Below are 16968 nucleotides of genomic sequence, written 5' to 3'. Positions count from 1 at the left end.
TTGTTTTCAACTAAGGAACTCTAGACTCTATTCCCTCCAATACAAGTTCTAAAACTAACTTTTGTTTAGAAATTCTTCTATTATATTATTAATTTTTAGGTTTTAACATTTAAACAATCATTTTCTAATTGATTATTTTTCTTAACATTTAACTTTGACGGGATTTGTATTTTTGATTTTTCACTATGTTATTTTACTTCATTATTGAATCAAACATAATTTGCTAGGATTCTAAGATTAATTTTTAACAAAAAAGAAAATTGTTTATGACTTTTGAAGATTTTGTCTAAAGCATTAGAATGCTAGTTATAATATTTTGAATTTATAATTTAAATTTATCATACTTTCTCTACTTCATTTTTCTTATATTGCCATGCACTTGATTTCTCGCCCCCCTGACCGAAAGTTTTGGCTACATCTCACTTCAGTGAGCTTTGCAAGCCTAACAAGCTTACCTGCAGATCACTTGAAATTTCCAACCTCTCACAAACTTCACTGAATAAAACCATATTCAAAGCAAGGCACATGATTCATTCAACCTTTATTCCTTTCATTTTATTTTATTTTTTGGGTTCAGCCATTCTACCTTTATTCCATGAGAACATGATAAATAAGGCCCCCAAGCCATTCTTTGCGCCACCACATCTCTCATCAAAGACCTCAACAGCTTCCCGTAATAGCTAGTAAAACTTTGCCAACTACAAGGGGCCAGCAATCGCAGCCCATTCAGCCACAACAGCAACTGCACCCAATTCAGCAGTTGAAAGAGCTGTGCCCCGCCCAACGAGTGAAATTGTACCCATAACCAGGGGCCATCCACTGTCTCAAGCAACCAATAAAGCAATGGAGATGGACAGGGTGAAGGAAGTTCTAGAAACACATGTACCAGATGGCCGTGATTTTGATGTAAAACCTCTCGTCCCCATCGTTGAGGATATCATGAAACGTGCTACATTTCTTGGCGGTGTATGTTATTGTTACTTATTTATTGTCCTCGTTTCACGATATGTACATAATGGAGTGTATATATATGCCCTTGTCCATGAATGCATTACTCAGTCTATCATCTGTTCTGACATTACATTGTATCTCTGTTGTGCGTTTTAGGGGGCACAAGATCAAGATTATGCTGATACATGGGAGGATACGGCTATTCGCAGCGGTTACACTGACATGCCAAAATTAACATATGCTATCAACGAAACAGTTAATGAGGTATGCGTTCTGTATATGTACATATCAGAGCTCCAGTGGACATAGGACTTTCACGAAGCACTAGACACAATTTCAGCGAATTCAACCATGTTCGAAATAGAAAATGATATTGCAATAACGCGCGCGCACACAAAAAGAGGACATTGAATAGATAGATCTCAGAATAAAAAAATATATTGTGCATTTGTACTTTACTGACATTGTTACTCAATTTTGTAAACGTAATGTATGGCAGATAATCTGCAACTGCAGTTCGGGAGGAGATGAACATTTTGTTGCTATGGCACTCTGCCGGTCACTGTCAAGATATGCGTGGGAGGACAAGGTGGCAATAGCTCTTGCAGCTTTTGCTGTGAGTTATGGTAAGTTCTGGCTGGTTGCTCAGCTTCGCACTACGAATCCACTAGCCAAGTCACTTGCAGTTATTAGGGAACTCCCAGAAATAATCGAGCATACTGAAGCCTTGAAGCGAAAGTTTGAGGCAGTTAGTAACCTCAGTAAGGCAATGCTGAATGTGACTTCTTGTATTATTAACCTCAAGGAGCTGCCCACGGAGGACATTGGTCAATCAACTGAATGGGTGTTTCTTACTGCTCATGTCCCCACAGCAGTTTACTGGACTGTTCGTAGCATTGCTGCTTGTTCATTTATACTGAACCTTACTGCCCTTGGACCCGAGTATGTTTCCAGTTTTCCCTTCTGGCCAAGCTGTATTCTTGGTTTCTCTGACAATTTGGTCTGATGATAGAAAATGTCCTAGTAGCTGAACGTGCTGGCATGTACAACAAGAAGATACCTTCTGCACTATTTCTTACAATGTTTTCAGCAGTACTCCACTAGAAATTGATGCTTGCCTAGCTATTTGCAATTTTCATTAATGCAATGAAGGCATGACTAAGCAGTTAGACCAACATTTGCAAACTTATTATTGTGATTGCTTACTTGTAATTTTTTTTAACAGGTATGTCGACTCAGCTGCTGAGGCGTGGGACTTGAATGGTGTGGCTCATAAGCTTGCCAAAATTAAAGAGGACCTGAAAGAGCAAATGAATAGTATAAAGCAGAAAATAGGTAAATTACCTGCATATTGAACTGTTCAGAATACTATGTGGTACACATACTATCATAAAATAGGTAAATCAGAATTGTGTAAACTACTTCAGCATTTAATGAACAAGTCTTCCCATGTTACAGAGGACAAGAGACAGAATGATGCATATAATGCACTTATTGAACTGTTTAAGACACCCAACACTGACAACACGAAGATTCTTAGTGCTGTGATAAATGTCAAGGAGCACCAGCTGCACCTGTATGATGGAACTAACAATAAAAGAGTTTGTCACTGCTCTTCACCAGAACTCATCTTCCCTCCTTTTGCATGTTGTCTATCATAGTATCATGTATGTGACGTCTTTCTATCTTTTGGATGATGACAGGCCAGCCTTGACATATTGAGAAAGAAACATGTTTTGCTACTTATTTCAGAACTTCACATACCCCAAGAAGAGCTCTCTATCCTCCATCAGTTTTACACCGAATCAAGGCAACAGCCAACTAAGCTAGATAAACAGTACGAGGTTGTTTGGCTTCCAGTTGTTGACACATTCTCAAATGCAACTGATGAGCAGTTTGAGCTTGTCCAAAACTCAATGCCATGGTACTCGGTTCACCCTATCATGCTTGAGCCTGCTTTCATCAGATTCATCAAGGACGTCAAGAGCTTTGACAAGACACCACAACTTCTGGTCTTGCATCCACGGGGAGTCTTACCAGGTTACAATGCTCGGGACATGATGTGGGTTTGGGGTAATTTAGCTTTCCCTTTCACTGAAGAAAGAGAAAAAGAACTATGGATGGAAGCAACCTTGATAGAATTGTTAGCCGACTCCATTCATCAAAACCTCTTACTTTGGGTATTGACATCTTTCTCATCTGGGAAACCAATAAACTCGCTAATTTGGGTCAAGAAATAGTAAAATAAGCCAAACTTGAAATTCTGCCGAGTGGTTTTACATTGCTTCTTTGTACCAAGTATATATAATAGTATTGAACATATTTCATGTTACACAGGCTGATCAAAACAGATACATATGCTTGTATGGTGGAGCGGACATTGAATGGATCAGGAGATTAACAACTATTATGCGGTCTGTTGCAAATACTGCACGTATCCCTCTGGAGATGCTCTATGTGGGGAAAAAAAACCCGAAGGAAAGCGTGAGGAAAAACAATTCCATCATCCAGGCTGAAAACCTAAGCCACATTTTGCCTGACCTGATTAAGATCCAAATTTTCTGGATGAGGCTGGAGATCATGCTTAAGTCCTGGGGTCAACACGGCAGGTTCGTGAAGAGTGATTTAATACAGTATGTTGGGAAAATACTTTGCTATGACAATGATGGCGAGGGATGGACTCTCATTGCCAGAGGCTGGCATGAGATGGCTAAAGGAATAGACAAAGAAGTTTACCCGTGCTTGAGCAAGTTTGACGAGTGGAAGGACAAAGTGGTTTACCCCGACGGCTTAGTGATTGCTCTGGACGAGCAACTTCGTGAGCTCCAGACCCCTCATCACTGCAACCGCCTGATATTGCCCGAAAGTACTGGGCACATACCTGAGAAGGTGGTTTGTGCTGAATGCGGCCGTCCCATGGAGAGTTTCATCATGTACCTTTGCTGCACCGATTAAATTCAGCAATTATCTTGAACCCAGATCACGTTAGCTTTGGAGAACCAATCTTGAAGAATAATGAGCAAGCCGCTCCTGGTTCTCCAAACTAGACTAGTACCATATATTCAAGAGTTTGCTATTATTCTGTGATACATAAAAGAATAAATTTGCTGTAAGTTTTGCTTCCGTGGCTTTTATGCCTCCTATGATGACACTAATAATGCTGTGTGCTGTAAAAATATTAAATATTCCTAGTATTGACTAAACAAAGCTTTCCTCTTAATTAACCTCGTCATTATCTCATCTTCCTCTCAGTTTTTGGCCATTTTTTGTTTGACTACCTTTACATTTTTTGTTTTTATTCCTATTATATCTTTTGCAGAATGCAGAAATAGTAGTTTGCTGCTGCGAAGAAATTAAGTTTCCCTGGTGATTACTGATTACAAACATATGCAACTTTTTCCTGGTTTTTCTTTGTGATTATTTTCTGTTTTCGTTCTGCACTCTACAGCCAAGTTCTTCCATTTAATTGCTGCTCAGTGTTCTGCCAGTGAAGGTCGATCAGTGACCTCTATAATTGAGAGGAGATAGTAAGTGATCATTAGATTCATTCATTTTTGGTGTAATTCATTCTTGATCTTTAGCTTCCTCTTCTTTTATAAAGAAAGTTGATCTTTGGTATTCTCCTGAGTTCTTACTCGTGAAATCCTTGGAGAACCAATTAATAAGAAAGTCAGCTTAGTAGTTATAATCTAGTTAAATTGTAACAAGCGAAATACTTAATCCATGCAAATCTTTAATTGCTCAAACCACACTTTGATACTATTTCCCTTAGAACTAAATTCATCAATTAAGTTTTAGTTTACAAAAATATTGATGACATTACTTAACCAAGCGGGAAAATAAATTGTGATTATAATGGTTGTAGATATAACAGGGATAACCATTAATTAGCACGAGTTTGAATCAACCAATGCAAATTGGGAACAGAAATTAGAAAAAAAAATTTTACTTGATTCTAGAGTTTCAACCTTAGTCCCTAGGCAAAGAACTCCTCAGTGGTGTGAAGCAATATTTATTTATTTACAACTAGTATACTAAAAGCTGTAATCTTCGCAATCCTCAAAAATTCAAGGGAAATAAACCAAACAAACATACGCAAGTAGTAATCGTAACAATCCGAGCATTGAACAACTACAACAACCTGAGAATTGAATGTTTTAATCGGAAATGGTCGGAATGAATTTTGAGTTTTGATGTATCTTCCATTGACGCGTCGATTGTGAGCCAACGAACACAATGCCTCACTGAAGCAAAACCCTAGAATTGAACTTCAAACTGATTTTGGAGATGAGAGATCTAGAAGCAATAACTCAGGAAAAAAAGAAAAATATACACCGCAATGAAAACCAAAAAGAAAATAAAAGGTAATTTGTTGATATAAAATTACTGATTTCGACACAGCTTGAACAAGTTCTCTACCTTGTAATCTCACTGCTTGCATTATTATGTATGATCGCCATTATCATTTGACAACAAGGTTAAATTGTCTTCATTCCCGCTTTCACTCTATCTATTTCTTAAATCTCACCTTTTCTCAATTATAAAAAAATAAAAAATTAAAAAAGAAAAAGTTGAGTCAAATCACTGACTAGATTGAGGACACTTTTTCGTATTTTGCCAATAGCATAATATTTATTATGCAAGAATCCAGCACTGTATCGACAGAAATTTTCTTCCCTCGCATCCATTCAAAGCCCCAAGAACTTCCCAGTCAAGAAAGCAAGAGATCAAGAAAAACAAGCAATCCATCTTATCATATGGGTTGCATAACTTTGTGGTCGGCCTCTTGTTTTTACATTAGTAATTTTGGTTATAGAAAGTAGTGATCCTTTACAACATTTTAATTGCTTCTGCGGACATACACAAGAGAAGTTACACTGCTACTTATATAAACTTCAATTCTTGTTGTATCATGTTGAAGTATATTGATATAAAAATATCCAAGGTGTACACAATCATTAATTCGATATATCATGATAAGACGAAAACTTAGGCAAATTTTTTTTTTTTTTAAATAAGATGTATTAACAGTGAATAACCATTTTCTGATAGCTCCATTATAGTTTGGAATTTCTTCCTTTTTGGAAATACTTTAATTCGTTGGTATGTACTTATAACAAAAAATTATTAGTTGTTTAATACACCATAATATGAAAATTCCAATTTCTGAGTTTATATTTGGGATATTCTTGCTCAAAGACAATTTGGGATTCTCCAAGACCATTGGATTCAGTTTCGATTTGTGTAGAAGGAATGGGATGCTGGTGAAAAAGGGTCAAAAAGCCCCTTCTTTTCTCAAGACTGGAACAACCATTGTGGCTGGTTTTTCAATTAGGTTGTGCAAGTTTTCTTATCAATTGATTTTTCTATGTTCCATTTTCTTTTTTTTTTTTTTTGTTGGCTAATTTGATTTTTGTACGTTTGATATGAATATCTGCCACCGTAAACTTGTAATTTTTTTTTTCAAGTTTTTGGCTATCCAATTTTTATTGTTGTTTGATTCTGGATGATTGAAGAAAGCTCCTGATCTTTATATGTAACATGAATGCCTGGATGTGATCGCCTATTTGAACTGGGGATGAATAATAAAGCATTGTATATTGTAAGTTGTTTTAATGCTAAAAAAAAAGTGGATACCAGAGTATAGTGTTAATCAATTCGAGTTTCTTGACAGTTAAAAGACAATTGTAAGATGGCTGAGAGGAGGCTTGAAATAGGAAGAAAGCTAAGAGAACTGCTTGCTTCCATCGTTGTCATTAGACGCTATTTTCTGTCTGGACACTGCCTTGCCTAGTTGATGTTTTAAAGCAACAGTTAAATGGCTTCTTCGAGACAACTGTTTTTCATAGCTATATGTAATGAAATCTTGGTCAGAATGGATTGATGGATATGTTGTGCAAACAGGCACATAAGACTGCACAGGAGTCGAGCTAATCACAAGCAGTTGGACGAGTCAAAACTCGATTTGAACTTGATTAGCATTGAATTCGAGTTGAGTTCGAACTGATTAAGTCGAATTTGAACTCAAATTTAAACTCAAAGATATTTAGTTTGTTAGCTCACGAGTCTGTTCAATTTTATATATTGATATTTATTTTAATAGTAAAATTATATAAATTTCCCTAATATTTATTGTTTGTGAAGAAAATTTATTATTTTATTCATTTATTTTAAAATAAAATACTTATTTTTATTTTTTTAAGCTCAAATTTAAGTTCGACTAAACTCAAATTTGAGTCGAGTTCGAACTCGAATTTTTAATTGAGAGCTCGTCCAGCTCGAGTTTGATAAAATTAATCGAAATTCAACTCGATTCAATTAGATCAAAATTCGATCCAACTCATTTGCTTTCCTAGTTTCAAATCTTCTTAGATTAAAAAAAGTATTCACTCATTGAATTACCTATAGAAGCTAAGACCCCAGACCAATGAAATGTCTTGACCCAAAATGAATTCCTATTGGCTCTAATTGGAAATCAAGATTAGAGCCCAAGAGAAATACAGCGCCGTTTCAGGAAAACCTCAAGGCCTATTAAGGCCTCGAGATAACGACCAAATTAAGCTTCGTAGCTTTCCAGGAGATAAAGCCCAGTCCATCTTTTACGGGTCACTCTGGACGTTACTACACAGTCTTCATAGTTGAGTCAAATTTTTACATTAACAGTTTGGTGCCGTTTAAGGAAACGATTAGTTTATCATCTTCTAAGATATTCATCAAGATTTTAGTCAATTAGACCATCAAAGTGAAATAAGTTGATGGTTGGATCCTAGATTCCAGTAAAACAGTCATGCTAAGGGAGTAGATCTAAGGATCTCTACATTCAAGCTGTAGATGGAGGAAGAAGTAAGAAAATTAAAAGAACCTCCACTGTAAGGAGGGAGAGAGAGAGAGCTAAGAATGAAGTTTGCAACGCAAATTGCAAGGAAACAAATGAATTGAAGAAAGATGATAGCGCATGCATTTTACCTTACACTTTACTTAATTTGGAAGCTATTCTCACTCACAGGTCCTTCAGAGTTGAAAAACTGCTAATATCAAAAGGATTAATCTTATACACACCGTCAATGTATGCACCATCATCGTTAAATACATGACACGTATCTAAAATTTAAATTTAAAATCTAAATGTTATGCATGTGTCATACATTTAATCATAATAGTATATATACTATCAATGTATATAAGATTTACTAATATCAAAATACCAGCTCTGACGATTCTGGACTCGATCACAATTAAGTATCAGATTAAAGTTGGAGCTCAACAACTCTGAACTCTCCCTGTAATATCACTACACTCACCCGTTCCCATGCGCAACAGCCACTGTTTGCTCCATCACCTTTCTCTCCAGTCCATGAAGGATGGCGAAGATGAGCATTTAGCGTCTTTAAGGAAGCTTTAAAGTCTAAAAGAGTAGGTTTTCCTTTCCAGTCCATGAATAAATGTTACATACGTTGTTGGGCTTGACCAACCATCAAGTCAAATGTCTTTGGACTCAAGATTGGCTTAAGTACTTAATTTTGTTGCTTGAGCTCGAGTCAAGCATTAAGCCAGTTTATTCAGTTGGGAAAATAATGATTCATTCCAATATGGAAATCACCCAATTTGTTCGGAGAGCTTTTTGCCAAAATAATCTTCATCTCACCAAAAAAAAAAATGGTGGGTGACTTTCCATTGAAGATGATTTCATGCTTTGAAACCTTTTTATTTTGAAGACAGCTATTGTGACTTCGTCGATTACTCATTGTGTATAAATGAATAATTTGACACTATCGACCATGAAGTTATGAATCTCCAAGGATTTTTAAAAGAAATTAAATTTTATGTTGGACGTTTTATACGCTTAGAGAATTTAAGCAATGAAGGCACAAAAAAAAAAACTTTAAAAAAAAAAAAGAAAGTGTGATTAAATAATTGCAAATATTACAAGAATTCCAATGAAAAAAGAAAGAAATCAATACATTGAATAAGTAAAAAGCACAAACTAATAGTATGATCATCTCAAACAATTAGAATGTAAACATACTGAATTTAGCAAATTGATCAACGGATTCATGTAGGCATGTTTTATGCAAAATTCAATACCATATAAATGTTCAAATATCATAACCGGTAAATGGCCAAGAAATCATTTTTCTCATCGACCTTTCATCATGCACATTGTTGTGAAATTATATGTGAACAATTACTTTCAAAATACTCCAAATGCCATAAGAAATTTGTAATCACTATAACATTAAAAATAAAAAAAGAATAGCATTTATTTACCTTTGAGGTTGCATGTACAAGTACTAGCCTCTGAACTACTAAAAAAATAACCAATGAATAAGGACAGATTTTGAAGTTTTTTGTTGGTTAAGTATCATATTATGCTTCTGTGAGCAATTGTGACTTGAACACCCCCCTTCTCCAACAAGAAGAGTAATAGAGATGAAAAAATAAGAATGATGAGTAAGAAAAGAGATATCAAACATGATTTATCTTGAAACAATATTTGCAAGTGAATAATTTTGGAATTATTTTTCGATAGGAAGATTATTTTGGCAAAATACTCTTTCTTCGAAATTATTTTCTTCCTTTGCACCCAGAAAAAAAAATGAAGCATTTTCTTCCAACTCAGAAGCATCTCTTAAGTTAATGGCTCAAAACTGAGTAGCTTTCATAGCTAAAATTAGAGCACATGTTTCGAGACCAGTGATATCCAGCTTCTTCACCGCAATTTATTGGAAGAAAAATTTCCAACAACTGAATTTAGTAACCTGACGAGTAGAGCTCGCAAAAAAGTCCAAAACCCAACAACTCACCCAACCTGCCCATTAATTTTAAAGGATGGGTTAGGTCAATTGAGTTATGGGTTTTATTGGGTTGCATAAGAACAACCTAACTTATTCATTGGACGGGTTGGATTTTTTATTTGGGTATCCAATACCCAACTTGTTTAAAAGTAATTCAAAATAATAAATATGTTGTAAAACTAATAAAATAAACTATTATAGTATGAATGGAGATATTAGAGAAAGAAGTAGAGGAATGAAGAATGATTTTCTTATATTCCAGCTAATACAAAAGTCTTCCCAAATGGTGTCAATGTACCTCTATATATAGGTACTACAAGATTAAAGGTACATCAATTCTATTAAACACCCACTACTACAAAAATATGAAGAAACATATGAAACGGTTTCTCCACTACATGAAAAGATTTAAGGATTGTAACTTTTATATATAATGTAACCGTAAATCATGAATTAATCCTTTTGAAAATACGAAGGGACATCCACACTTTTAGTTGTTTCATAACACTCCCCCTTGGATGTCTATTACACAAAGAATATGCCTCGTTAAAACCTTACTAGGAAAAAATTCATCGGGACAAAAACCCTAGTGAAAGAAAAAGAGTACACTATTTCTGTGTATTAATTTCTCCCCTTGATGCAAACATCATTTGAGATCTTTTAATTGTTGCATTCCGATATTCTTCACCAATTGTACTGAGATATGGTACTTCAAGACCAAGTGTCTCTTCATGCTCCTCTCGTGGTCTGAAATGATCCTTATTAGGATCTAATGATCTGACGACCATTGGAGTACTTAATGTATGTGCCTTATCCATATAAAATCGCTTTAATACCTTCCAAGTATAATCAGTTTGGTGGACAAAAATTTCACCTTTCAAATGCTCAATTTGTAAATCAAGGCAGAATTTTGTCTTTCCAAAATCTTTGATCTCAAATTTTTTCTTCAAATATTCAACACTATTTTGAATCTTTTCAAGAGTTTTAATTAGATTTAGATCATTAACATATACAGCAATTATCACAAAATTTAATCCATTTTTCTTGATAAAAACACATTGACATATTGGATCATTTGTATAACCTTCTTTAGTTAGACATTCATTGAGACGGTTATACCACATATGTTTAGATTGTTTGAGTCCATACAAAGACCTTTGTATAATAGAATAAATATCTTTAGAATTTGATTTGCATGCTTCAGCCATGTTGAATCCTTCAAGAATTCTCATCTAAATATCATTTTCAAGATTTCTATATAAATATGCAGTAACGACGTCCATTAGACGCATATATAGTTTTCATGTACCGCAAAACTCACAAGATATCTAAATGTGATAGCATTCATTACAGGTGAATACGTTTCATCATAATCAAATCCAATCCTTTGTGAAAATCTTTGGGTTACAAGTCTTGCTTTATACCTTACAATTTCATTTTTCTCATTTCTTTTCTTCACAAATACCCATTTATATCTTATTGGATTTACACCTTCAAGTGTTTGGACTACAGGTCAAAAAACTTTTCTTTTAGCCAGTGAGTCCAATTCAAATTGGATCGCATCTTTCCATTTTAGCCAATCATTTCTATACTGACATTTATCAACCGATCTAGATTCATGATCCTCATCAACTTCTATAATATCAAGTGCTACATTTCATTCGGTTCCAATTAAATTTTCTATGATTTAATTCTGTTCAGGAGTTGGCTCTTCGGGAGCGACCTCTTCAGGAGATTGAATTTTGCATAACATTTATTTAATCTCTGGAGCTATTTGAAATCAATTTATACCTTATTTAGGTAGGCCGGTCTTAAATTTATTTGTAGCACTTGTGCATGTCCTTCAGGAACATCAATTTTAATCAGAGTATTTCTTGCAGGAATAGTTGATTTAATGACTCTTCTGGAGTCGATAATATATCTGACAATTGGTTTGCAGTTTTCTGCAAATGAATAATTTCTTGAACTTCTAGTTCACATTATTTTGTATGAGGATCGAGAAAATCCAATTTTTCAGATGATTTTCTTTCGGTTAATCTTTCCTTCCCCCTAATGTCGGAAATCATAACTCATCAGAATAAATAAATCATTCAATAGATCACCCATCAAATATTTTACGATATTTAATCGTAAAAAGTGATTTATACCCGGCATAAATTTTAAATTTCTTTTGGAGCCATATATAATATAAAGAGACTATGTATAAATACTTGTCAACTCTCAAATATTTTCACTTTTGTCAAAATCACATATCCATTGGGATCAGTAACTTCTGGTTTACTGCAAGTGATGATTATAAATCAAATGAGAATGAAGACAACTATATCGATAATCATTTCTCTTTCGAATGATTATTATGATATAATTAACCTTTATCTCACTTGATTTCTAAACATGATCTTTATTATTGTCTTATTTAATGTCTCAATTTGATATCCATTTCGACGGATATTCAAATTCAATAAAATTTTCGAGACATGATAAAAAGTAGTGCTTTATTTATCATAAACTTTTCTCTTACAGGAAGAAATATAGCAGTTGTTCTTCTGGAGCTTTCAATTATTTAAGCACTACTACTGATTGTGTTTGTCTCTCTTATTAGAATATAGTGTATATAGTAGCATTTATTAATGAGACACATATCATTGTCACCATAATTCTTATGGGACAAATATCATCACCATAATCTTTTGATCCCAAATATTTAACATCCATTTCTTCTTCAGGAAGAAAAGTTAATTACTATCATAAATTAAACCAATCATCATACACCTTCAGGGTGTTTAAAGAAATTGACCATGGGAAGATGTTATTATAATTTTGATTCGTCAAATGTACTTGGGACATTTATCTTCAGGATCCTTACTTTTTTGTCCTTATCATTATTATCCCACTTCAAGTGGTAACTTTTTCTTTTGTCATAGTAAAATACATGGCAGCAACCATACCTAGTAAATTGAAATTTAGTCGGCATTTACTTCTGGAAATGGACTAGAACTAGCATGCAATAAGTACAGAACACTTCTCAAATTTTCTCTCGATATTGCTACTACATGAGCATATTCGAGAAATCAATTGTGGAGAATATCATTTTCAATATATCTTATGAGTAAAATTTTCTCGACACAATTTCAACTGAGAAATAATTCTAAAAATTGCAGAATTCTGTTCTTGTAGCCATAGGTAAATTTATCATATCAGGCTTTTGAAATAATGACCATCTTCTGGTGGCCAAATCTTTTCGTTAAAGAACGACCATTTTCGGGTGGTCGAATTTTTTTCTTTAAGCATTTCAAAGGACAAGTGGATCCTCAAACACAATTGATTTTCTATAAAAACTCAATGCATCAAAATATAAGTATTTATAACAAATAATTCTAAAGATAAATAAGTAGAATTAAAAGGAAAAATATTATATCAAAGATGTCAAACAGTATATATTTGTGTTTAGTGGTTGTTCAGCAGTAGGCACTTGTATTTTGCGATCATTCAAATATTAGCCATAAGAAATTGAAATAAATTTGTGAGTTAGAGATTTACCTCAATAGGTAGTCAAGAGTTGCTCGAGAAAATATCCAACAGTTGATTTGACACTAGCAGAATCTCGACAGAGTCTCTTATTTCACCTTTGCTCAGAAGTAGAGACTCGTGCTGATAACGTGTTGTAAAACTAATAAAATAAATTTTTATAGTATGAATGGAGATATTAGAGAAAGAAGTAGAGGAATGGAGAATGATTTTTTTATATTCCAACTAATAAAAAAGTCTTCCCAAAGGGTGTCAATGTACCTCTATATATAGGTACTACAAGATTAAAGGTACATCAATTCTATTAAACACCCACTACTACAAGAATATGAAGAAACCTATGAAATGATTTCTCCACTACATGAAAAGATTTATGGATTGTAACTTCTATACATAATGTAACCATAAATCATGAATTAATTCTTTTGGGAATATAAAGGGACATCCACACTTTTAGTTGTTTCATAACAAAATACAAGATTTAATACACATATGCCCAACTATTTACATTTGGACATGTGTTAATAATTCATTAATTAACTTGTATTCAAAATTCTCTTATATATATATTTTCAATCATTTTTTTAATTTTTACTTAAAATAAAAAAGAAATTTGAAATAAAAACTCATGCTTATCTTACTTTTATAACAGTAGTTAAACTTGCTCAACTTCTATAATAATTTATTATACCTTTTAAGAGTACGTTGTTTTCCTCCTTTTTTTTTCTTTTTTTTTGTGGTAAAAATGGCAATAGTTCATGAATTCTCCTCTCATTTATTTCTTAAAAAGTTTGGGATTTTCCTTAATAATTTTTTGGGGACCAATACCAATACTTTTTACAAGGATATAATATTTTCTGCTTTATATTAGAGCCGTGGTAATTCTAAAAGATTAATATGACCATAGCATCAAGTATGATCCTAGATGATTCTAATTAATTAGGTGATGAATTATCTAACTGTACCAAATCAATAAAAAAAAATACCTTCTAATATATATTATATGTATATAGATCATGATATTAACTTTGAATCAATATAGTTGACTTGCAGATTCTATTTTGTTTTGATTAATTATGGCAACTTGGGCATGGCTAGTCCAACGATTTCATTTTGTCTGAAGTAAATACCTCTAATCTTCAACTTCATGAGAAGCTTACAATCAGCAAGACAATTAATTTTTCCTCTTAATTAGCGAGTCCAAGAACCAAAATGTAGTAATGTCTCCAGTTGTTTAATGGAAAAAAGCAATTTGCATATTATCCCCAGAATGTAGTTTTGATGCATGGACCTTTCACAACAATTTGCAAAATTTCAAGAGTCGTGAATCATAAAATTTTTGAGAATATAAGGACTAAAGTACAAACTTATTTTCTATAATTTCAAAATTATTATACAACAAATTATGTGTCTCTTACTTACATTTTCAAGTATAATATAATCTAGCATTCAATAATTTATATACATAGAATATTACAATTTACAATAAAACAGATATGAATAGGAAAAGTGTTAATAAGTTGTGACAAAAATAAGTTTCAATCAATTAGTAGTATTAAAAAAGCACAAATTAAGTAAACAATTTTTTTAGCTAATCTATTTAAATGTATAATTTATTATCTAAAATTCACAATACAAGCAATTTAAAATATTATTCTATTTATGATGTGTTTCCAAGGAACTTAAGAAGTGAGTGTGTGAAAATACATTTATGTATGTGAAAATGTGTTTATATGTGTGAAAAAAATCTTTTTTGTGTGTTAAAAATTAAAATGTATGTGAAAAAGTTTATGTATTAAAATGTATTAATTAATTTGTTGGGTCATATTTGGATCATGGGTTTGAGATAACCCAATATGACCCAACCCAAAATCAATCCAATCTAAAGTTGGCCGGGTTGGATATAACTCATTTAAGTGAAAATTCAATATTAACCCGTCTAAAACCGGCCCAACCCGTCCAATTGCCAGGTATACTGACGAGTCAAATTAAAAAATTATTTTTCAAGACATGAGATGTCAAAAAATAAAAAGGAAAAAGACATCAGAACTACGCAGAAAGTGAAAACCTAAAAATACATTTGGGTTGGAATGGGTTTTGGGACCAAAATTGTGGAATGGGTTAATTTCACATACCTCTCCTGAGGTTTTTGACAATTGCAGAAAAATCCCCTTAAGTACTAAAAATTACACCTATCTCCCCTATTTAAGTAATGTTCTAGACTCAAAAGGCTATACTTTTTTTCAAAATTTCTAGAATATCCTTGAGTTATAATTCACAACAAAAATGTACAGGAAAAAATGGTTTACTCTCAATTATCTTTAATTGCTATCACTATTACCTATCCATCAACATCCAAAGCATTATTAAATAAACACTTATCTTTGTTCTAATGTTCCTCTTTTATTTAAAAATTTTTGATGCAAATCATTGTATCAACTATAAACACTATATCAGATACCCAAAAGCTTACCTACAATTTCATGTCAATATCAGATTTTACTTAATACGCAACAATATTCATCAATATCTCAATCCATGGCCGCCACCTTTTAATACAAAATAATCTAAATCATCACTACTAATATCAATATCTAATATACTCCATTGGCACAGAGTTCAAAATCAATCAAATTTTCTCTATAGGAATAGCATCGATAATTGTAAATCAAAAATAGAAATACAATACAATTATAAATATATATGAAGAACACTTTTTTTTCATGGCAACTATAACAGTATAACCTATATTTAGTTCCTATTTCATTTCCTATCCTTAATTTTTATTTTTTTATCACTGTCACTATATTCATTTCCATCTAGTTTGATAATGAAATTAGCACTCATCTTGTCATTTGACAATTTCAATTTGCTAATGCTTATCAAAAATTGGAAACAAAAATGGGGGCAAGGAAACTATTTAATAATAATGAAAAATCGAGAATTGGGAATAGGTACCAAGATATGTAAGTATTGGTGGTTTGGCGTGTATGGTGATTTTATTAGTGGCAACAATACACATTTGGTTAATAATAATAAATAAATGAGTTGGAAAGGAAAATAAACGTATGAGGAAGAAGATAGATAGTTAAATGGGAATTGTTGACTATTAATGAGTTGACTATTAATAGAGTTGACTAAAATGGGAATTTTGATAGAGTTTTTCAATGAGTTGACTATTAATGAAGGACATTGTTATCTTTTTATCACACCAAGAGAGGTCTCTCTGTAATTATGTAAACCTCAAGGGAACTAAGTGAAATTGTCGAAAACCTCAGGGGAGGTTTCTGAAATTATCCCTTGTGGAATTGGTATATAAAGGATAGATTAAATCAATTTGAAAGTGAGAGTTAAGAAAAGAACAAAAGCAAAATGCGAAAAACTACTTCAATTTTCTCCGTTTGAAAAATTTACATAAGCAAAATATGGTAGATATACAACAAGTGCATTACTTCCAACGTAATATGACTATCATTAACATAGCATGATAAAAGTCACAATCATGGAGTCATAAAATGTTATGTTGATACAAATATTCTAAAAATTACTGGTTGAATTCTGAATAAGTTTTATTTAACTAATTAATTAAACCCATATTACTTTCATCCAAGTGTGATCCTGTGTGGAGCTATTGAGCAACAATAGTCCTTATGAGTTGGAAATGGATGTATTTTGCCTAAACAAGTATAGTACT

General features: G+C 32.9%; 1 protein-coding gene across 1 annotated transcript; it reads left to right on the top strand.

Annotated features, from left to right (window-relative positions):
• Nucleotides 1-664: 664 nt before the first annotated feature.
• LOC113753451 (protein SIEVE ELEMENT OCCLUSION B-like) lies at nt 665-4138 on the top strand. The gene is made up of 7 exons (XM_027297605.1): nt 665-966; nt 1108-1215; nt 1451-1893; nt 2177-2286; nt 2410-2552; nt 2655-3131; nt 3289-4138. Exons 1-7 carry the CDS (start codon nt 844-846, stop codon nt 3904-3906), a joined length of 2022 nt encoding a protein of 673 aa, XP_027153406.1. The 5' UTR covers nt 665-843; the 3' UTR covers nt 3907-4138.
• Nucleotides 4139-16968: the final 12830 nt, after the last annotated feature.

Source organism: Coffea eugenioides, chromosome 11, assembly GCF_003713205.1.
Source record: "Coffea eugenioides isolate CCC68of chromosome 11, Ceug_1.0, whole genome shotgun sequence".
NCBI classification, from domain to species: domain Eukaryota; kingdom Viridiplantae; phylum Streptophyta; class Magnoliopsida; order Gentianales; family Rubiaceae; genus Coffea; species Coffea eugenioides.
Note: the sequence above shows the minus strand (reverse complement) of the source record. Positions and strands in the feature narration are given on the sequence as shown.